Genomic DNA, 23,982 nt, shown 5'->3' with positions numbered 1-23,982 from the left:
GATATAATATATGTAAGAGGGCTAGCATAGAGGATACATTCAATAAACAATAGTCTTTCTGAGGAAAGGTCAAGTTGGTTAAATGAATTGATATCAAAAGAGCCATATGGGAACTGAAATTCATGCTTCCTAACTTGTTCATTGACCTGTTAAACTAAGTCACCTCACTACCAAGTGGCCCTCTTTCTCCAAAGACTTTTAAGGAAGTTAAATCTCAAGTTACATTACAGTCAGGTAGCTAAAGAATGTATTTTCCTCCCCAGGACAGGAGTATCCTGAGGAACATATGTTAACTTGGGAAAGAACACGTTTATTTCAGTTTAAAAAAATGTTTTTATCTGCCATTGTCCTTGTCCTGTCTTTGCTCCCTGAGCCCTTCACTTGAGTCCTAACAGGCTGCTTAGGTCCCCCTTATAATTTTGTCCTGACTCTCCTTCAAGCCTTGCTTGTCCTTCAAAATCTAGATCAAGATCTTTATGGCATACCCCTGATTAATAAAATATTCCTTGTCCACTCTTCCCTCTGAATTGTATAGAATTTATGCTCTGCAAGAAACAATTTTATACTTAATTGTATTTTATTTTATTCTTATTGGTTTATGTACTAATTGTATCTCCAGCTAAATAAGTTCTTTAAGCACAGAGACCATTTCCTCCCTTAATTCCGCCAAATTCCTTGGCATTCAGCACAGAGTAGATGCTCAACAGATTCTTCTTTTTTTGAAGTGGTAATATTAATTGTTGTGATTTCATCACAATCACCGTTTATCTTTCCTTCATTCACCTAAAACAGAGTTTCCAAAAATGGGAATTCAGCCCTGAGAAAAATTATGTTTGGTGTTTCTCTTTCTCAGCTCTGCCTTTGGCCTATAGTTAAATCTTTTGCTATCCCAGCATCACTAAAGTGGAGTTCAAGCCTGTTTCCTTTTCTCCAGCACTTGAATTGAAATGCTTCCTTCAGTTCAGCCTTCACAGGAAGGCATGTGGCAGCTAGATACTTTAGCATATGATTTTTATCATTAAAAAAATAGAAAGAACCAAAGCATAACATGTGGCTCAGGTCTTACATAGATGTCTTGGAGCCAAGTTCGAAATTATATAATGTATCTGTACTATGCATGGAAGTGAGATGCATAACCCAGGATATAGGCCAAGTGTGAGAGGGGGGCACATTTCTGTTAAAGGAAGGTAAGCCATTATGCAGGCTATGGAGCAAAGAGCATGAGCTAAAAAAAAGAAGAAAAAAAATGAAAATTACCTAAAATTTCATTACCCAGGATAATGACAGTTAATGCTTGGTATTAATACTTCCAGTTTTGCCTCTAGGCAAAGAGATACATTTTCCTTTCTGCAAAAATTGGTATCACAATATATATTATATACTATAATAAGCTTATTTCAAGTAATTTGTCATGATTATTTTTATATTATCATGCCTTCTTTTACAACATTATTTTTATTACTTTTAATTACTTAAAAGTATTTCATTGTGTGCATAGAGTTTATGCTATTATAAGCAAACTTGCATGTAAACTTATAGCTAAAAATGTGTGCATCGATTATTATTTCCTTAGGAAAAATTCTTAGAAGCAGAATTTCTGGCATCATCAAGTCTCATTTTCCTAACTGTGTCCTTCTTCCTGCCACTGCACCATTTCTCATCTTCCTATGCCAGATATCTTCCATTTAACCCTCCAGATCCATTTCTGTCTAGTACAGATAAACTGTGCCTCAGGAGACGGATCTGCAAGGACTTTACTAATCAGCTCCCTGGTCCTCTTGCTATTGCTTGAACAAGAGATTGGAGGAATGAAGAGTAGAGAGTGTAATGTGGCCTTGTCTCCCTTTACCCTGGAAGGTTTGTCTTTGGCTAGGTGCACCATCTGCTGAGCATCCAACTCCTTTCAGACAACCTTTTCCATAAAGCCCCCTCACACTTTCTTTCCAGGTCCTAGTAATAGCTTCCTCCTCTCTTCTGTTCGTAACCAGGCCCACTGTTAGGGACTCCCAGTGCAGTGCACCATCCTTTGTGGTTACCCTACATCCTATCCAAACCTTTGTAAGCATCCATTTATTAAAATCTCCTCAAATTACCTCATTTGAATGTACCATCCATTTGCTTCCAAGGCCCTGGCCCTGGGTTAGCCACCATCCCCTTTACAGCAAAACTCTTTATGCGAGTTGTCATTATTCATTGTCAATACTTTCTCTCTTCCTTCTCTATCTTGAAAAACTCCAATCACACTTCTGCCCCACCACTATAATAAAATAGCAATGTGTCTCACAAGGAGAAATGCAAAGCATAGGCTTCAGTTATCTTTCTTGGCCTATCAGCAGCACCTGGTCCTAGTGAATTAGTCCTTCCTTCTTCAGACACTTTGGTCACTTCACTTTAGGGACATCCTTTGCCATTCTCTGCCCTCTCTTGCTGATTCTTCCTTACCTTCCTAAGCTGTACATGTGCCTCAGTCTGTGTGGACCTAAGGTCTTCTTTGTTTACACTTACTCTTAGTGATTTCCTTTAGTTCCATGGTTTTAACTATCATCTTTATGCCAACTAATTCCAAATGTATATATCTAGCATTGATCACCACTTCACATACTATACATGCATTTTCTATGTCCATATAGACCATTTCTCATCAACAGAATTAAGCTAAATGATAGCAGCTATGTTCGTTCTCTACTGTATCCCAAACACTTAGAACTGTCTCTGGCAAGTAGTAGGCAACTGAGAAACATGCTTAGTGAATAAATAAATAAATGAAAATATATGTGCAGTTTTTCTTCTTAAGTTTTTATTATGGAAATTTAAAGTATGTGCAAATTGCTGAAAATAGTTCAATGTATCTTCATTTATCCATTAATGAATTTGAACAATTGCTAATATATGGCCAATCGTTTCATGGCTCCCACTGACCTTCCCCTGACACATGCCCTATTAGAAAGTTTTAAAGCAAATCCCAGATATCATGTGATGTCATTTGTAAATTATATAAGTATCTTTAACTGTTCTCCAAAAATTTATCAGTTTATGCTCACAAAGAACAGTGTTCAAAATGCCCATTTCTCCATATTCACACTACTTTTGCCAATAAAATTGGCACTTTCTCAAGTTGGTCAGTCTGAATTTAAAAAAACAATGAGTAAAATAGAGTTCTTGAGGTCTGTGATGTTGTTTTCTTCTTTATTTCTGTAACACTCCTCCCACAATTTCAGGACATTAGTAGACAAAAATTTATTGAAATATATTTCTTTCTTTCTCTATTTTAAAGTTTGCCTCATAAGTATGTACAATTAGATCAAAATCTGATCGTAATCATCTCAGTTCAATTAAAAGGAACATAACAATAAAATATTTTTTTAGAAAAAATTCTTCATTGATTTTAACAGGTCGAACAAGGGTCTGGAGTGAATAGAGAGACTGCTGAAGAAAACAAGTTGCCTATCTCAAGCAAGCATCTTTTAAAATTGTGGACACCAGTAGATGACCTTATTAAAAACAATATATTTCTGGAGACTCTGCTCAATCTTTGAAGCCATCTTCCAACTCTGGAACTTGAAAGACTGTCCAAGGTGCCTCTGGGCTTCTCTTCTGCTGTGGGAACGGAGACAGATTGCATCCTGGCAGTGCTGGGGCTTGTCGGCACTGGGAGGGTTCAGGTTGGCGGTTCTGGCAGTTACACAGAACAGCTCTGTGACTCTTGCTGGAGAAAGCCTTCTGTTCTCATAAGTGTTAGCATATTAAGCCTCTAGCCACATGGAAGAGAATGGGGAGGGGCTTGGAAAAGAAAATGTGAAGACAAATGGGGATATTTAAAAAGCAGAAGAGAAAATCCAGTGCTCAGAACAGCATTCTTTAACTTAGACTAGCTATAAATTTTCTCTCTTGTTGATTTTCTGCCTTGGAAAGAACCCATTACATGAAAAAATATATATATAGGCTGGAAACTCAACTGTGATTTTTTAATGGCAAATCTGGTACCATTCATATCTGTGAAATGTGAAAGGAAGATTTGCAAATCTCATTTTGTCATTTTACTAAAAGGTTTGGGCAACTTATTTAAAAGACACAAAAATAAATTTAAAATCTGGGAGGAGGTTGAAGAGGTGCTTTTCTTTGCCTTTCCCCTATGCTTACTTTAGCAGAGGCGCTTGAAACTTCTTAGTTCATGGCCACATGAATTAAGAACTCCATTTCTTCCCTGCCAAGAACATGATGGCTGAATTTCCACTTAGCTTGAGAAAGGGACAAATCTTTGTTGTAATTTGCTTGAGACCCTATCCAACTAGATTTCTGGATAGGAAATTAATTCCTTCTCCTAACTGAGGGGCATAACAACAGGTCAACAACTTCTATACTCATGTGGATGGATGTCATTTAGACCAAGAATGTAGCCCCACTTATCAGTGTGCAAATTTAATAGAAGATGAGATAGAAATGGACGCCTCAACAGAATAAGATCTTCTCAAGCTGGCATTTTCTGCAACTCCCAGGAGGGGTCCTGATGTTTCCAACCAAGTCTTTCCAGGTATCTGTGGCTCTTGCCTTCCACAGATCTGAAAGACAGACCTAAGCAGGGTAGGCTTTTCATGAGTGTTCCAAAGGCCCTCCAGTACCCCATAGGAGTAACTGTCAACCAAAGCTCACAGGCCAGCCTTTTAGAGTACTTATCCAGAGCTCTTAGGAACAAAAATCTGAATAATATCATTAGTGATAGATTGCTGACCATCCTCTTAGCACACTTAGACTTAGGCAGGATGGATATTGCTTTACAAACTCTACCTCAGGCAGGAGAGCCATTTCAGTCTCAGCAAAATACATTGGCCTATTTTTGCATGAATGCCTCTTGGAAGGAAAAAGAAAGAGGAGAAAACAGAGACAAAGAAGACAGGACAGAACAAGAGGGGACATGAGAGGGGAGAGAGAAAGCAAAAAATCTACTGCTTTCATTATATCTGTTTTCTTTGTGTCATTCCAGAAAATGAAGATGCCAGCTAATGTGAAATAGGGCTGTTCATCTAATCATCTTGATAGAGGTAGAAAGATGTCAATAGTACCTCAACTTTCATAGATGTTGTGTTCCTAGAAATCTCTTTCCCTTCTTTAATTTACATGCATTCATATTTCAAATATACTGGAGAATTTCCCTGTTTTAATGATCCATGTCAGAAATTCATTAAATAGTGAAAAGTCTTTTGAAATAAGCATAATCACCTACATTATTTTATTAATGTGGTGTTCCCTTTCATAAGTTAGATAAAAAAAATAAGAAAGATATTATATTTAAGAACTACTCTCAGGGTTTCCAGGTAAGATGGCAGAGTACGGAGTTATAAGACTCAGTTCATCCTCCAGGGAAGCTAGTAAACAGCCAGGAAGTATCTAAAACAACTGTTTCTGAACTACAGAGATCAGAATAACATTGTACACCATCCAGTGAAGAGGAGAAGAAAGAGACTGATATTGTGCTGAAAAGCTGTGCTCCACATTGCGAAGGTGATATACATTCCCCGCTCTCATAGTAAGCCACCCTTGGATCCAGTCCTGGACTGGAAATAAAATTTCTTTTCCCAAAAAACAGGGTGTGGCATGGCTGAGCACCCATCCTAAAGCAAGTAGAAGAAAGGAAATAATAAAGATTAGAGTAGAAATGAATGAAGTTGAGAATTGAAGAACAGTAGAGAGAATTAACAAAATCAAAAGTTGGTTCTTTGAAAAGATTGGTAAAATTGGCAAACCCTTAGCTAGACTGACAAAGAAAAGAAAAAGGGAAGATGAAAATAAATGAAGTATAAAATGAAAGGGGGGACATTACTACTGACCCCAGAGAAATAAATAAGATCATAAAAGGATACTATAAACAATGTACACCAAGAAATTAGACAACTTAGATGAAATGTACAAATTCCTAGAAATACATGAACAACCTACACTGCCTCTAGAAGAAACAGAAGACCTCAACATATCTATTATAAATAAAGAGATTGAATCAATCATTGAAAACCTCCAAACAATGAAAAGCCTAGGACCAGATGCTTCCCAGGTGAATTCTATCAATCATTCCAAGAAGTTTTGATACCAATCATGATCAAATTCTTCCAAAAAATTGAAGAGGAGAGAATCATACCTAACTCATTCTATTAAGCTAACATTACCTTAAAATCAAAGCCAGATAAAAATACTACAAGAAAAGAAATTTACAGATCAATTTCTTTTATCATTATAGATGCAAAAATCCTTAAGAAAATACCTGCAACTCAAATACAACAGCACATTAAAAGAATTATGTACTATGATCAAGTGGGTTTTATCCCAGGTATGAAAGGGTGGTTGCATAAGAAAATCCATTAATGTAATACACAACATCAAAGGGGAAAACCACATGATCATCTCAATTGATGCAGAATAGGCATTTGGTAAAGTACAGAATCCTTTCTTGATAAAAGGACTTCAAAAGATAGTAATAGAAGGAAACTTCCTCAACACAATAAAGGGCATATATTAAACAACTAGCATCATGCTCAATAGTGAAAGATTGAAGGCTTTTCCTCGAAGATCAGGAATAAGTCACGGATGCCCATTGTCACCACTGTTATTCAACATTGTGCTAAAAGTTCTAGCCAGAGCAATTAGGCAAGAAAAAAGAAAAAAAAAGGCATCCAAATTGGAAAGGAAGAAGTAAAGCTTTTCTTTTCAGATGACATGATCCTGGACATAGAAAATCCCAAAATTTCTACAACAAAGGTGTTAGAGCTAATAGAAGTGTTCAGCAAAGTGGTGGAATACAAGATCAGCATGCAAAAATCTGTATTTTTCTATACATTAGTAGTAAGTAATCTGAGGAGGAAATCATGAAAAAAACTTTTTACAATAACAACTAAAAAAATCAAATATCTAGAAATAAATTTAACCAAGGATGTAAAGGGCCCCCCCCCCCACAAAAAACTACAAAACATTACTAATGGAACTCAAGGAAGACCTAAATAAATGGAACGACATTGCGTATTCATGGATTAAAAGACTAAATATCATTAAGTTGTCAATTCTACCCAAACTGATTTATAGATTCAATGCAATTCCAATAAAAATTCCAACAGCCATCTTTGCAGAAATGGAAAGCCAATCAGAAAATGTATTTGGAAGGGTAAGGGACCCCGAAGAGCCAAAAACAGCTTGGAAAAGAAGAATGAAGTTAGAGGACTCACATTTCCTGACTTCAAAGCATATTACAAAGTTACAGTGGTCAAAACAACATGGTACTTGCATAAAGATAGATAACTGACCAATGGAATCTAATTGAGAGTTCACAAATAGACCTTCACATCCAAGGTCAATTGATTTTGATAATACTGCTAAGTCCACTCAACTGTGATAGAACCATCTCTTCAACAAATTGTCCTAGGAGAACTGGATATCCATATGCCAAAGAGTGAAAGAAGACCCCTCTCTCACACCATATACAAAAATTAACTAAAAATAGATCAAAGACTTAAATATAAGAGCCAGGATCATAAAATTCTTAGAAGAAAATATAGGGAAGTATATTCAAGATCTTGTGGCAAGCATTGGTTTTTTAAACTTTACACCCAGAGTATAAGCAATGAATGAAAAAATAGATAAATGGGACCTCCTAAAAATGAAATACTTTTTTTTTTTCAGATCTCCAACACTGAACTTTATTTGGCCCCATGGAGAGGGAATTAATTTTACCATGTCATAATATCATTCCCTACTGTAACTGCTGGGAAAATCTAAGGCTACCTCTAACCATATCGGTGGGAACCAACTAATCACAGATCTCCGTTTTTCAAGGGGAAGAGAGGTCTCACACTGTACTGTTTTTTTTTTTGTTTTTTTTTTATGTGATCTCCTCACAACGCATCCTTCACTGCTCTATGGAATACTTTTGTGTTTCAAAGGACTTTGCGAGTAAAGTGAAAATGCGGCCTTACTCAATGGGAGAAAATATTTGGAAACCACATCCATTAAATGTTTAATATCCAGAATATATAAGCAAATCCTACAACTCAACAACAGCAACAAAAAAAGGCAACACAATCCAATAAAATGGGCAAAAGACTTGACTAAACACTTTTCCAAAGAGGAAATAAAAATGACTAAAAAAAACTTGAGGAGATGCTCAACATCAGGAAATGCAAATCAAAACCACCAAGAGATATTGCTTTATACTAGTAGAATGGCCACTATTTTAAAAAAGCAGAAAACTACAAGTTTGGAAAGGAAGTGGAGAAATTAGAACACTCATTCACTGCTGGTGAGAATACAAAATGGCTCAGCCACTGTGGAAGATAGTTTGGTGGTTCTTCAGGAGGCTTGTATAAAATTTCCATATGATCCAGCAGTTCTGCTACTTGGTAAGCAGGGACACAAACAGACATTTGTACACTGATGTTCATAGTGGCATTATCACAATTGCCAAAAGATGGAAGCACACCAAGTGTACATGAACCAATGAATGGATAAAAAAAATGTGGTATATATATATATATATATATATATACATACACACACACAATGGAGTATTATTCAGCTGTAAGAAGAAATGAAGTTCTGATGCATGCGACAACTTGGAGAACCCTTGAGAACATTACATTAGGTGAAATAAACTGTGCTGGTTTGAAAAGATGTATGTTATGGTTAGGGACATGTTTGTGTCAACACGGCCAAGTTGTAGTAGCTGTTTATCTGATTGGGCAAGTACTGACCTGTCTGTTGCAATGAGGACATTTCATAGGATTAGGTCATGATCACATCAGCTGCATCCACAGCAGATTCCATTTGTAATCAGCCAAAGGGGAGTGTCTTCTACAATTAGTGATGCTAAATCTAATCACGGGAAGCCTTTTAAGGAGGACTCAGAGGAGACAGGCCCTATTCCTGCTTCCTCTGGTGAGCCTCTCCTGCGGAGTTCATCAAGACCCTCCATTGGAGTCGTCGGCTTCACAGCCAGCCCTGTGGATTTGGACTCTGCATTCCTGCGGTCACGTGAGACACTTTTATAAATTTTATATTTGCAAGTATTCCCTGTTGATTCTGTTTATCTAGAGAACCCTAACTAATACATATGTATGTACCCTTGAAAAGTCATGTTTTAATCAAAATCCCATTTTGTAAAGGCAGAATAATCCCTATTCAATACTGTATGCAATTAGATCATCTCCCTGGAGATGTAATCCAATCAAGAGTGGTTATTAAGCTGGATTAGGTAGAGATGTGTCTTCACCCAATGAAGTGGGTCTTGATTGGTTTACTGGAGTCCTATAAAAAAAAGAAACATTTTGGAGAATGTGAGATTCAGAGAGAGCAGAGCAGAACAACATAGCTACAAGAAGCAGAGTCCACTAGTCAGCGACCTTTGGAGATAAAGAAGGAAAATGCCTCCTGGGGTGCTTCATGAAATAGGAAGCCAAGAAAAGAAGCTAGCAGATGATGCCATGTTTGCCATGTGCCCTTCCAGCTAAAAGAGAAACCCTGAACTTCATCAGCCTTTTTGAACCAAGGTATCTTTCCCTGGATGCCTTAGATTGGACATTCCTATAGACTTGTTTTAATTGGGACATTTTCTTGGCTTTAGAACTGTAAACTAGCAACTTATTAAATTTCCCTTTTTAAAAGGCATTCTGTTTCTGGTATATTGCATTCTGGCAGCAAGCAAACTAGACATAAGCCAAACACAAAAGGACAAATACTTTATGATCTCACTGATATAAACTAATTATAATAACCTAATTAACTATATTCTAGAGTTAAAATCTAGAATATAAGTTACTAGGAGATAGAATGGTGAGCTGATGCTTAATGTATGCAGAATTTTAATTACATTGATTGTAAATTTTGGAGATGGAAAGAGTTGATAGTAGCACATTATTGTGAGTATAATTAACAGCACTGAATTATGTGTGCGATTGTGTTTGAAAGGGGGAAGTCTAGGGTTGCTTATGTCATTAGAAAGAAAGCTAGGCAATAAAACATGGGAGTGTATAACTGAACTTTGTTGCGATGAGGACTGGAATTAATAATACAAATATAATATTGCTCTTTCATGAATTAGAACAAATGTACATCATTATTGCAAGGAGTTAACAATGGGTAGTTATGGGAAAAAAATATACCTAATGTAAACTATGAACTATATTTAGTAATACTCTTTCATTGGTTGTAACAAAGGACCAAACCAATGCTAAGTGTTAATAAAATAAGGGGGTATAGGAATATGGTTTTTCCTTTTTGAAGTAATAGAAATTCTAAAATTGATTGTGCTGATGATCCACTGAGAGCCACAGATTGTACACTTTATATGGATTTTATGGTGTGTGAATATATCTCAACAAACTGTTTTTTTTTAAAAAAAGCATTGTATTTAAGTAAAACCTGTCCAGAAGTTAAAATAGATAGTTCTTTTCATTCTTTAAAATAGACTGATGAGGATGTAAAATAATGAATCTGACGCTGCCCAAAAACCCAGGTAATAAAACTGGTATCATGTCTAGAATTTCAGTCTCTTGGCTAGTAGAGGTTATTGCCATTCAAGAAAGAAAAGTTATAGCAATCCCCCATTTAATACATTTTTGGGGAATAAAGTTTTTTAATACAAAATCCCTATTTTAAAAATAAAAACTTTTGAAAAAAACAAAGATTTGAATATAAAGCATGTTGCGAGTCCCCTAATCTGTTTCTCAATCTATCATCTCCTTTCCCCACCCTTGGTTGCTTATCTCCCCAACCCCTACTGTCATACACCAGCTCCCTCTAAAGTTCTCTACCACTTTCCTCTGTACTAAAACAAATGACTTAACATTAGCTAATCAGACCTGAGAAAATCTTAGTGTAAGAGTTCCAGAATATCACCCTAAAACAACATTGGAAAAAAAAAATAAAACCTTTTTTTCTCACTGTATTGGTTTAAGATTTTTCTTCCTGTAAAGGAAACTTCAGACATAAGCAAACAAATGCTGATAATATAGGTATATATAATTTTTTAACCATTAAGCCATTCCACCATAGCATCTTGGTGGTAGGATGAGGGGCAGAGTTAGCCCAAACTAAACCATCACGCAGCTGTTGGAGTCCTATGATACGTCTACTATTTTCTTTCTGACTTGTTCCTCCTAAGTGCCAATCTACACTCTTCCTCCTTTCAATCTTCTCACCTCCAATGCAGCTTCTTTCCTCCCACTTCTCTGTTACCCACAGTCATATGTTGTTTTAATTTTCCAGGTTGTATAACAAAGTACCATAAACTAGATGATGTGGAACAGTAGAACTCTGGTGTCTCACTTCAGGCTTAATCTCTGAAAATAAGGTTGCTATTTCAACAGAGCCATGCTCCTTCTGAAACCTGTGGGAAGGATGGACTTCATGCTTTGACTTGTGGCAGCGTAATCCCAATCTCTGCCTCCCCCTTCTTCACATGGTCTTTTACCCTGTGTCTTTCTATGTCTGTGTCCAGTTTTTCCCCTTCTTATAAGGACACCTGTCATATTGGTTAGCGCCCACTCTAATCCAGTTTGACCTCATCTTAACTAACCACATCTGCAAATAGCTTATTTTCAAATAAGTTCACATTTATGGGACAGCAGTTAGGACTTGACATAGTCCTTTGGGGGACACAATCCAATGCATTTTGTTTATGTTATTATATATGTAATAACATATGGTATTATATACAACATATTTGATTGTGTTTCTAAAGTTATTTTTAGTATTATTAAATTTTTATCTCATGATCAAGTTTGAATGATAATTTCCATAACTTAAAAACAAAACTTATATAACTGTAGAATGAAAATGTGTCAAAATTTATTCATTAATTCATAAGAGAACCAGTAGATGAGATAGTTGTTTCAAAATGGCATTTTGAGGAACTGTTTATAGATATTTTGAAGAAACAAAAAAGGAATATAAGAATAAGGTTGCTAGTTTAAATATAAAGCTGGTTAATGTCCTACAAGGCAATAAACCATTGCTTGTCTTTTCTACCAGACAGAAATAATTTGCATCTCTACTGGCAAAAGCTACAAACATGTAACTACACAGTGTGGCCACTAATCAACAATAGCAAATAACAAAGTCAAGCAATGGCATCTTATCCTACAAAATTAAATAAACTGGGGGTAAGCTGAAGAATGTGTTAAAAGATAATGCACCCAGGTTCGAATCCTGGTGCCTATCCATGCAAAAAAAAAAAAAGATGACGCAGCTATCCTCTGGCCTTATTTGCAGATTTTGGATAATTTTTTCTTAATAGTTAAATTCCTATCATTCTGTGATTATTCAATTCTCAGTTTATAAAATTTCTCACAATATTTAGGAAGTGTCATTAGGACACATGTTTTTCATTAGTTGGGTTATCAGTTTACCATATGTTTTTTAACAGAAAAGAAGAAAGAAACACATTCATCCAAAAATATTTGCCAAAGAACACATCTGTCATGCCCAGCAGCAGGGCTCACCAGACAGGAGTCCTCAGGGAAGAGCATTAAGACAGAAAAGCTGAGTAATCAGGAACCAAGTCTAATACGGATCATAGAAAACTAAAGGTTGGGAAACTAGTTTAAAAATCAGGATCAAGGAACGTGCAGGGTTGGGAAGCCAAAAAGCAAAGCTTGAGGCTAGGAATAAATCAGATGTCAATAGCCAAGAACTTAATGAGCCAACTGGCCTCAAAGGTCAGGAGAGATGAGGTAGTCAGATACATAGAGCCAAAGTACTCAGATGGCCAGGATGAAGGTCAGCACAGTAAGAAATATGAGAGCATCCCAGAAAGCCTTGACCTCAGACTGCACTTGACACCCCTCAGCTACAGACGCTAGGAAGGTTGCATAACATCAGGGCAGAGGGTACTATCCCAGGATCAAGGATTGCCCAGGTGAGTGGACTCCCCTGCCTGCTCCACTGCTTAGAAGCTAGGGATGAATTCTGACAGCAAAGGAACACTATTGCCATCTTTCCTAGAGTTTTAGTCCTGTGGCATTATCATCCTCCCAAATGAAATTTCGTAAAAAAACTGAATATTCAAATGGCTAGATGCCTCCAGAAATTGATTTCTTATTTATCAATCATTCATAAGTTTTTAGTTCTTTGTTATTTGACCTTATTGATATATGTCTCTGATGTCAAAGTATACACCCTGTTTTTGGCATAAACAAAAATACTAAGCCTCTCTTGCATAGATGATTTGGAAATTAATCAATGAAATTAATCAGTGTAGGGTTCTAACATGAAAAGAAAATATTGTTTGAAGTGACTATTCAAAACATGTCCATTTTTCTCTGAGAATTGCATTCCCCTCTCCACACATAAGAATTGGCCCCAGCTATAATGTTTATACTATATATTTCTATCACTTTGGCAAAACTGGTTGAATTAGGGGTGGTACCTGACACAAACTGGGCCAGTCAATGTTTCTCTTGAGAATTTGAAATTGGGATTCATGGTCACTAGTCATGAATTAGATATCTCTACTAATTGTTCAAATTGAGGATGTGCACCAAACTCAGGCACAATTGAAGAATCATCGTCAATCATTCTGTTGTCTAATATAGTAGTCACTGGGTACAAGTAACTATTTAAATTTAAGTTTAAATTAATTAGAGTTAGAAATTCAGTCCCTTATTTGCCCTGGCCACTAGCCATCTGTGGCTAATGACTGCCATATTGAAAGCTGTAGTTACAGAACTTTTCCATCACTGAAGAAATTTATATTGGACAGCTCTATCTAGCATTTGCTGGGAAGCAGAAAAGCCAGTGTGCAGAGATTAATAGAACTAAGAGACAAAGAAAAAGTAAGAGATGAGCTGCCTCTATTTTCTAGACCCTGTTCTAGTCTCTGGTAAGACTTAACTTCTTGCCATTGCATATATGTGTGTCCCTATAATACAGTCTCCTTTCATACCCAAACTAGTTTGTTTAGAACTTTTTACTTGCAGCCCAAAAATGTCAAGTAGATCATTTGAATCATTTACTCTCCCCTATCATCTTTCTCAAACACAGTGTGGTATTGAATTACTTGGATAGTTACTGCTGTTTCACCCTCCATTTTCTGTACAATTGAAGGAAAACAGCTGCAGTATGCTTTTCTTCTCTTTTTTAAAAAAATTTTTCTGCAGTGAAATTTTCAAAAATTAACTGAGGAAAAGTCATTAAATTTTAATTTTAAATTTCTAAGTAACAGAGTGTAAGTTAATTCAAACCACCTCTGGGTAAAACCTGGGTAGATTAAAGTGAGAGCTTAGGTGTAGAGTTGGTTGGAGGGTGGCTTGTTCATTTCCTCTATCCAGAGAGGTTTTTTTAAAAAGTGCCTCCCATACTCCTGTGCAGAAAGCCTGGAGGGGTCAAGATGTACCATAAACCTCAATCTTATAACGTACAAATTACCTCAGGAAAGAACACAGAGAACAGAATGTGTGTTACTTAGGAGCTGCTGCAGAAGGATTTTATTTTCACTTAGTAAATGTCTTTTGTTAAAACTTTTGGGTAGAGAAAGCAGTGGCCTTGTGTCTGCTGACGTAACTTTAGGACTCACAGGCTTGCAAAGCAAGAGTGACCTTGACCTCAGGCTTCAGAACAACTTCGGTCTTCACCAGCCACCGTAGCTGCCCGAGATGGTCTCAAAGGCTGTAGAGCGGAGAGAGCGAGCCCGAAGCTGCACCCACTGAACCATCTGCCCAGTGCAGTGATCCCTTACAGGTAAGGCGCTGCTGAGAAAAGTGATCAAGGCCCATGGATGGTAGGGAAAGGAATTTATATCAGAAAAAAGAAATGATTTTGCCAACTGAAATTAGGTGGGGGCAGGGTAAGGAGAATCTGAGCAGAAAATAGAGGAAGCCACAAGGCTAGACTCTGAGAGGAAAGGTCCAGAGAGGGAAAACAAACAAACAAACAAAATCCAAGGGAGAAGTGGACCAGAAAACACTTTTGAAGAACAGAAATGTCTCATCCAAATCTAAAAGTTGTTTCCAGGGATACTCAATACAAATATTCCCTCCAACTTCTCCCCTGCAAAATGTTAGTAATGCCTGTCCTCCCAAATAGCAAAGGCCTCTCTTGTTACAGGAAATGATCTAGCCTGGCACATTCATCAGAGGTGGGCCAAGGACAACTCTCTTAGTATTGGGTACTCTGTAATTCTACTTTATAGTCAATACCTGACTTTTATTAATAAGATGGTGACCTCAAGTCAGCTCTGTGAAACTATTTAAGTCTAATAGAAATTTATATTTCAGCCATCTCTTCTCAAGGTCAGCTTTATTATATTTGCCCAAACACGGTTATGTGTTATTCAGACTAAATGTGAACCAACAACAAAGGAGCCATAATAACAAAAGCAATAATCACAAACACCACAATAAAAATAGTTTTCATTCACTTACCGTTTGTTCTGTACTTGTGCTGATCTATCGATCATGTAATCCTATCGAATTTTCACAGTGACCTTACCTGGTACTATCCCTATTTTATACATAATACTATAGAAGCCAGTTAAGTAACTTGCCTAAGCTTAAACCCTAAGCGATAGAAGAAGAATTTACTAAGTACGGCTGCAGAAAGAAATAGATGGCATATTCGCAGTGGTTAATTTGAAAAGTTTAATAAATATGTGAGGAAGGTATGGGGTAACCACAAACTACTCTGGGGTTAGTTCCCTTGGGTCATTACTATCCTTAGTACAAAGGGACAAAGGGGGAGGTAGTTATCAGCAAAGATTTCAGTATCTCTACCTTTGGTCAGGGACACAGCCATCCCATGCTGACCTGCAGAGAAGAAACTGGCTGATTAGAACACTAAATCACACACCCTTTCTTCTTTCCACTGAGAGCCTGTGTTTTTTTTGTGAGCAGATTCTTTAAGCTTACTGAGTTTCACAGCTTGGTCAATGGGTACAACACAAAGGTTGAGATTCAGAACCTCAGAAACTAATAGGTCCACAAGATTACAAGGACATGAAAATCTTAAGAAGGACTAGGACTTCCCCAGAGTCTGGATTTATGGGTTTTAGATAATTATATCTAGATGTTCAGAGATGAGGAAGTATCATTTGATATCTGGTTTGCACAGAGGTAAACAGTCATTGTTTTGAAATGTATATATGCAAGGTCAATTCTGTTTTGTAGCTTGTTCTAAAAATGTAAAGATGTTGCAACACAACTGATATGTTAGGGAACAATTTGAGTGTAATACAAATTTTGCATATGCTTATTATGCACAATTTTGTCCAAGAGAAGCACTAGATGAATGCAGTAAACTGTACCCAGATGAATGCATGTGAATTTATAAAACACAAGTACACATTCCCAAACAGTTACCAGTTATCTAATTTCTTCATGCATATTATGAGTCACACTTATCCTCATGTGATATTGCAACTCTCTATCCCATTGTGCAATTTTGCGTAGCACAGGGATTCTTAAGAAAACAAATGTCACATTATGGCAGTACTGAGTCTACATGTCTCTGATAGGCCAAAGCCTTATCAGCAATTGATGTTTCATTCCACAAAGGTCTGCCCAGCTTTTTCTCCAATAGACCTGAAATATGAGGAGTCAAACTATATCTTGGGTTTCCTTAGAGGCTCTCCTACTCTTCCTTGCTTGTGTTCCAACCTCTTCCTAAATATCTTCTGATGCCTTTTCTCTTCATATGTTCAGTAGGAGTTTATGGGAAAGGCTGTCAAAACAAACAAACAAACAAATAAAGGTTTCATTCTCCTAACCAGAGAAGTGATGAGAGGGAGCTTGGATTTAAATCTCTTCTGCTTGCTCTAGGTCAGAGGCTCCTAAATTGTAAACCACGGACTAGTGGTGGTCTATCATGAAGTTTCTATAGTCCTTAGGAAAATAAAAATAAAAATAATCTGATTATTTTTTCACTAATTTTTAAGGATTATTTTAAGGATTGGCCTTTATTCTGATAATGTTCATGTGAAATGGCCATTATTTTTTACTCTATTTTTTCTGAACAACGCTTCCTCACCAAAATGAAAACTTTTTGTACTGTATCCAAACATATATACATATAAATATATATTTTAGTTTACTACATTGTGAAATTCCCAAATGAGGAATCACTTGTCCAAATATGCAATTTTAGGTTGCCAACCCCAGAGTAGATATAATGGCCCTTTACTGTCTCCTTGATCTTGCATCTTGATGCCTACCTTGTCAGGAGAGTAGTCCCTATAACTGCCTCTGAAGAGGCAACCCAGACCCTCTGAGCCCTCTATTAAAATACTCTGAATAAAAGTTTTAAAAGATCTAAGAACTTAATTTCATATATTATATCACTTTCTACATTCAAATAGTATAGGGCCAGCTTTCAAAACAAGGAGGTCAGATATGCACGACACAAAGAAAGGAGATCAGATGTACATGATATTTAAAAACATTTCTTTTTAGAATGTGCTCTCCAGCTTTAATCATCTCTTTCATCATGTCTAATTCTATGCCAGACATTGCAGAAGCTGAGCTATATAAATAAATACATATAATATTTATGCATATATACATAAAACAAGGTCACTGTCCTCAAGGAATACACAATAGAGGCACTTTATTAAATGAAACAAAAAATAAACTGCACTCTTTCATGGTTAATGTGATAATGCACTAGTTGAACTGCTCAATAAATTACTACTGTAATTTTAAATTAAATTAAATTTAATTTAAAAAGCAAAAGGCAAATGTTGCAATGATTAATTTCAGGGACTTCGTGAAGGAGAAGATAATTAGATGTTTCCTTAAGAGATGGAAAGTGACACAAAAAGGTATGAATAAAGATGGTACATGAGGAAGAAAGAGCAAAGAAGCCAGCCTCTCTGGAATGAAAGAGTCAGGACTTGGGGCAGAAGGAAATGAGGTTGGATAGGGAAAACTAAACCATTTTATAGAAAAAAGTGGATTTAAGGGACAAAAGTGAAATATCTCCTCCTCCTCTTTTACTAATTCTTTTTAGCATGTTTCCCTATTCCCAATTCCATTCTCTCTTCTCCCTAATTCTTCTTTCCTTATTCCTTGCTTAAAAGAAGCAAAATATACCATATTCTTAAGTTCTGTGAACTCTCATTGAATGCTCGTGGATGAAATCCTTTACAAAGTGTTCCAGCTCAAGTAAAGTAGATGCATTCTTGAAGGACTGCAAGGCTGCCAGGATCTCAGGGGCTCTTTAGTCAAATGAATATTATAGGATTTCTACTGGTCTTAGCAATTCCTGAATCCCTATTATCTTTAATCTGCTGAGCCATAATTGAGATTCAGGAAGAGAATTTAGGTCATATGAAAGAATGATCATTATAAAAGTCATTTTGACTAGATATTTTGGGAGCTCATATTCTTTGCAACACTCCAATAAATTACAAGGCAACTAATACCTACCTTCAGTTTTACCTGTGATCTTTGACAAAACTTTCTGAGAATTTTAAAGCCTGTATAATCCAGAGGGATGATGAATTATGAACATCTAGTTTTATTTACTACTGTGCTGTCACTTTCAGAACTATTTTTGGTTTCACGGTCTTCATTGTTCAAGATAATTGTTCGATAATTTCCACCTTCCCTCTGGTACATTTAGAGTTCAATTTAAGTGCATATCATCCCCCCTCCTCCCTTTAAGGAATAACAAGAATGTTCATGTCTTGTTTTAACAAGTGAATGATCTGCCCCAACTTCAGAGTCAGGGCTTCACACTATAAAAAGGAGACCATTATGTTTAACTTTCTGCCCTGTGAGAAAAGCAGGATATGTCAAGCCTCTACTTAAGTTTTTTTCTTTTATCCTAACAAGTCCCTCTCATGAGCTAATTTCTTTCATAGACTATATAAGCCCCTTAAAGAGCAGTACTGTTCCCTGAGAAACATACTGGTATGCAGTTAATCATTAATTTTGCATGGTCCACATCTGCTGTCTACTCTACTGTATATTGCTGAGAAATTTCCTCACATTAGTAAAAATGCTGCTGTGTGAGGGTCACTGCTGGATTTTTATCTAACTTATTATCAGCAGTCCAGACAGAGTCTCATAACCTCCCTTTAACAAGTCCAAGTTACAGAGCCCACAAAGTTAAACCTACATGAATACAGTAGTATTTTTTATGGCAAAACAACAGCTGCAGGAACAGACCCTGCCACACACCCTGGCTGAGTATGTGCAGATACTAAAAACAGGTGCACTCCACGGCTGAGACCTTTATCTCGTGTTTTTTAAAAAAATGCATGACACTCATTTCTTCCTCAAATCAAGCTTTATATAAAGTATGTGTTAGAAGAGCATAAAGGAATTCAGAAACATAGTCAATTGAAATACCAAGGCTCTGAAAAAGTAATAAAGGTAGAACTCAACATTGCAACAGAGAGATTATGTTTATTTTATTGCTGGTGAGTAGACTACCTTATGAAAATTCACAGAGCCAGTTTTCTGCATCATAAATATTACTTTTAAATGGCAAACAAATTAAATTCTATCATCTTCTCTCTTTGGGGTTTGGTCTGGGGTTCCAGTTTTATACCACTTGAGGAAGAGTTGAAATTAGGTTTTGTGTGGGTGGAGGAGAGGCAGGTTTGAATATGATCCTGTTCAAATAATCTCTTCCGGCCTCACTGGAGGGTGGTACATGAGGACTGGAAACAGTGAGCTAGTGCCTTCGAGCCCCGCCGTACGAGCAACATCTTCTGTGGCCATCCTGCCAGTTAAGCTCAAAAGGGAGTGGTCCAGTAAATGTCAACGTTGTGTAGCTATTTCAACTTTAAAGTAACTTGCAAAAGTTTATTTGAAAATTAACACTGCAGTCATACAGAAGAGGGAAAGGAACGTGTGTTGTTTCCAGACATAATTGAGATTGAACTCTAACCAATTCAGAAACAAGCATTACTTTCCGCAGCCTGGAGAACCCAGTTTCTCTCTGCCAGGAGGGAAGTATTGAAATCACCATGAACACAAGGTGCTCTGTATGCAGCATGCGAAGAGAAGCAGTTCTGTCATTCGGGCTGGCCATTCATCTTTGTATGTTCTTGTGGCCAAGGTAGAGTGAGAAGGAGTATACTTCCCTCAAACATGACTGGTGTTTCTGGGGTCTACATGGTCTCCAACTCTAGCCGTGTTGGAGGCCTGGCTGACAAAGGAAAAGGCCAGAAGATGGGTCAGAATCTCTATCAAGTCATCAATAATGCCGGCCTCTCCCTAAGAGCTCTGAGCATTTGCCTACCTTAGACAGAGCCTGACCTTCCCCAGTATCATAGCAAGGTCAACAGCAGCCTATTGAGAAAACCAGCTACAACCCTCAGGACATATTATTCAAACCTACCAAAACTACTGACATTTGGAAGTTCTTCTTGGAGTCCTGCCTTTGTAAGAAACAGCCAAAATTTGGAGACTGAAAATACTCAACTTATGTAAATGTTGAATTAAAATAATAATACTGCTGCTACTTTTTTATTATAGAAGTTTTACATTTGGTCTCTTGCAACTAAAATCCTGGGATGTGAGTGCTGATATTGTTCACCAATGGGGTTTCTGCTTTCAGCTGAGAGCCAGGTCTTTGATCTGGGTTAAAATGAATGCAGCAGTTTGTTTTTTTTTTTTTTAAAAAAAAAAGCTTGTTAAGCATAAGGGCAACATTTTTAAACTATAGCAATTTTAATGTCGTAGCTTTTTTGTTAAAGAAGTTTATGAGTTTCAAACAAAGGATTTAGTTTATTTTAATGTTTGTCTCCTCTTCTCCCAATTCCATAGGCAAGAGAAAGAACTAAAGTTTCACTATTGAATGAAATTGCCAAAAAGTTAATCAATGCACATTCAGACACCCTGAATGTTGATAAAGCATTTACAAACATAGGTGGAACTAGGTAGCAGCAGAAGCACGTTCCTCTGCCAGAACAGTGGCAGCCAGAGGTCTAAGTAGGGACTGGCAAATGAGGCATGAAATCTTCCTCACCTTAGCTGGGGGAGAGGACTTGTCAGAAGCAAGTCAACTTTTAGAAGAATGAGAGATCAAAAGAGTCTGTAGCATAGTAATGAGGAGCATGAAAGCAAGGGTTTTTCCCTCAGTTAGGTCTGCATTCAATCCTGGCTATGCCACTGGGAACCATGAGCACATTATCTAAACTCTCTAGATATTATTTCCTTCATTTTTAAACTGTTTTTTCTATGGGCTTGTGCTGATTAAATGAAACAGCAGATACCTGAAAGGTATTATCTGTGAAGCAAAGAAGAATATATTTATGCTCAAAAAATAGGTCAACAAACTAAGAACCAAGAAGCACATGTAGTCACAAAGAACAAGGTCTAAGTTGCCAGAAGCAAGATAAATATTCCATTCAAAATCCAGGAGATCAAGAAAAGAAAAGGAAAACCAACACACAAACATCAGACAGGAGACCAGAATGTCACAGTGAGCAAAACCTACACATCAGCTCCAGCCCAACAGGGTAGAAAGCAATTTGAGGTGGGAATTGAATCGGATCTAAGCAGCTTCCCTATGCAGTAAGATTAAAAAAAAAAAAAAAAAAAGAACAAAGTAGTCTAAATAATAGGCAAAGAGCAGGAGTAGTACATTGTGGAACACATTGGTCATTAACACAATAATAAAGTATCAGCAGAAAATAGAAAACAGGTTTCCATAGATAAATGAATGGCCATGGGTGCAAGCAAAGACTTCAGTGGTACCAGACATTGACAGGAAGATCTGCCTGTGCGATCACTTTCTGAAAGGGGCCCTAGCAGAGAAAATGGAGAAACTTCTCAGTGTATAGTAAACATTTTCAAAATTTGCAGTTTAGACATTCTACAACATACCAAACATAATATCAGTTAAGTTACCCACTCTCCAAGCAATGTCATGCAGTATCATGGCTTTGTATTCATTTCTTATTGCACTGTAACAAATCACCACAAATTTACTGGCTTAAATCAACACAAATTTATTCCCTTACAGTTTTGTAAGTCACAAGTTTTACTGGACTGAAACTGAGATGTCTGCAGAGCTGTGTTCCTTCTGGTGGCTCCAGGGGGGAAACTATTTTCTTGCCTTTTCCAGCTTCCAGATGCTGCCCACATTCTTGGCTTATGGTCCCTCCCCCATCTTCAAAGTCGGCAATGCAGCATCCCTTTGATGCTGGCACTTAAACCTCCCCCTTACAAGTGCTCATGTTATTAGATTGAGACTACTGGCAGAGACCAGGATAATCTCCCCATTTCAAGATCCTTAACTTAATCAGAACAGCTTTTAACATAGCATATTCTCAGGTTTCTGGGATTAGGACACGGGCATCTTATTCTACCTACCACAGCTTTAAATACCATATGTTTGACAACTCTCAAATTCATATCTTAAGCTTGTACCTCACCCTGAACTCCAGAATCTTTCATCTAATACCACATTTCCATCTTAAATTCAACATGTCCAAAGTCAAACTGCTGAGTTCTACTCTATCCCCCTACCTCCAGAAAATCCTATTCTTCCTGAGCTCTTTACTTCTCAGTCTATAGCAAGTACATTACTACTCTTGCTCAGGTCAAAAATCTTGAAGACATTCTTGACTCCTGCTTTTATCTCACATTCTACAACCAATGGACATGATTGCTATTTCTGTATGTCCTCATAAATGTCCTTTTATACAAAATCTCATAGTAGCATTAGTTGTGATACTCCAGACTAGAAATATCACAAATGTCTATGAACAGTTGAATGGATAAACAATTTGTGGAATATGAGTACAATGAAATAGTACTCATCAATAAAAAGGAATAAATTCTTGATGTACATAACAACACGGCTGAATCTCAAATAAATATGGTAAGTGAAAGAGCCAGGCATGAGAAAATATAAAATATGTACAGTTATACAAAAACTTTAAAAATCCAAACTATTATATAGTACAGAAAGCAGATCAGTGGTTGCCTTCACAAGAAAGCTGGGGCAGTAGATAGAAGCAAACGGGAAGAACTACATGGAGACATAAAGAAACTTTTGGGGCTGATAGATAACGTTCACTATCTTGACCATGGTGATGGTTATACAGATGCAATATATATCAAAATATATCCAATTATGGACTTTAAGTATGTGCAATTTATTTTGTCAGTTATAACTCAAAAAAATATGTTAAAACATATCAGTATAATTACTAAGAAAATGCCTTGTTTTTCTTTAAATTATGAGGTCACCTTCTGGCACACAGGAAGGTATTTTTTAAAGTGATTAGAAATTGGAGTAACTATTGACATTTTTCCAAGAATGAAATACCGTTAAAATGACTAAAATTGTCATGATTTAAAATTTGTTCATTTTGTTTTTCCCTTCTTTAACAAGTATAATTTTATCTCAAAAAAAAAAAGAGGATAAACTAAAATGTAACAAGATTAAACTTGTTTGAGTAGGAAAACTATTCTTTGGAAATGATAGTTCTTTATGTGAATTTTACAAAATAAATTATGCAGTTCCTTTCCCTACAAGTGGCAGAAAAGACAATCTGAAAAAAAGAAAGACAGAAATTACAAACCTCCTATTACAAAACACCTAGAAACGCCAGCTAAAATAACACAGGCATCCTTTAAAATGCAAGGCAAGTCTGGAAGTAAATAAGGGAAAGCTTTTACAAATCAAAAATAATAAAAGAACTGAAAATCAAAGTGGTAATCTTTGAAGCTCCTCTAAAATGCCATCATTATGGGGCAACATTTCTCATGCATTGAGGGTTTGAAATGATAATAATCATGTAGTCTAAAAGCCCAAACTGAGAAATTAACATTAAAAATTGATAAAAAATCAGTGATAATCTTGGGATGACTGGCAGAAGCAAACTCAGAGATCTTCTGGTAGAACAAACCTTTAGACAGGGATTTTTATAAATAAAACGGCTGAAATGAATTCACAATCCAGAATTACAAAACACACAAAGAAACAACCCTTTTGGACAAGAGACAGCAAACACAGTAATATTCTTGGATCATCCAACCTCATGAAATCCAA

General features: G+C 36.7%; 1 protein-coding gene across 22 annotated transcripts in view; it reads right to left on the bottom strand.

Moving 5' to 3' along the window:
• Nucleotides 1-14,804: 14,804 nt before the first annotated feature.
• LOC143681453 (uncharacterized) overlaps nt 14,805-23,982 on the bottom strand; it is a 241,337-nt gene continuing 232,159 nt past the window's right edge. For 20 of the 22 annotated variants that reach the window (XR_013174631.1, XR_013174629.1, XR_013174630.1 and 17 more), the window contains one exon: nt 14,805-16,689. Coding sequence is in view for 2 of the 22 variants with exons in the window: in XM_077158511.1 (XP_077014626.1) it covers nt 20,087-20,124 (38 nt within the window). In the remaining 20 variants the exon portion in view is untranslated. Of the gene's footprint in view, nt 16,690-17,606; nt 20,125-23,982 lie in introns of those variants that run through there. The other 2 variants (XM_077158511.1, XM_077158510.1) reach the window with 1 other exon arrangement.

Source organism: Tamandua tetradactyla, chromosome 4 (assembly GCF_023851605.1).
Source record: "Tamandua tetradactyla isolate mTamTet1 chromosome 4, mTamTet1.pri, whole genome shotgun sequence".
Taxonomy (NCBI): Eukaryota; Metazoa; Chordata; class Mammalia; order Pilosa; family Myrmecophagidae; genus Tamandua; species Tamandua tetradactyla.
Note: the sequence above shows the minus strand (reverse complement) of the source record. Positions and strands in the feature narration are given on the sequence as shown.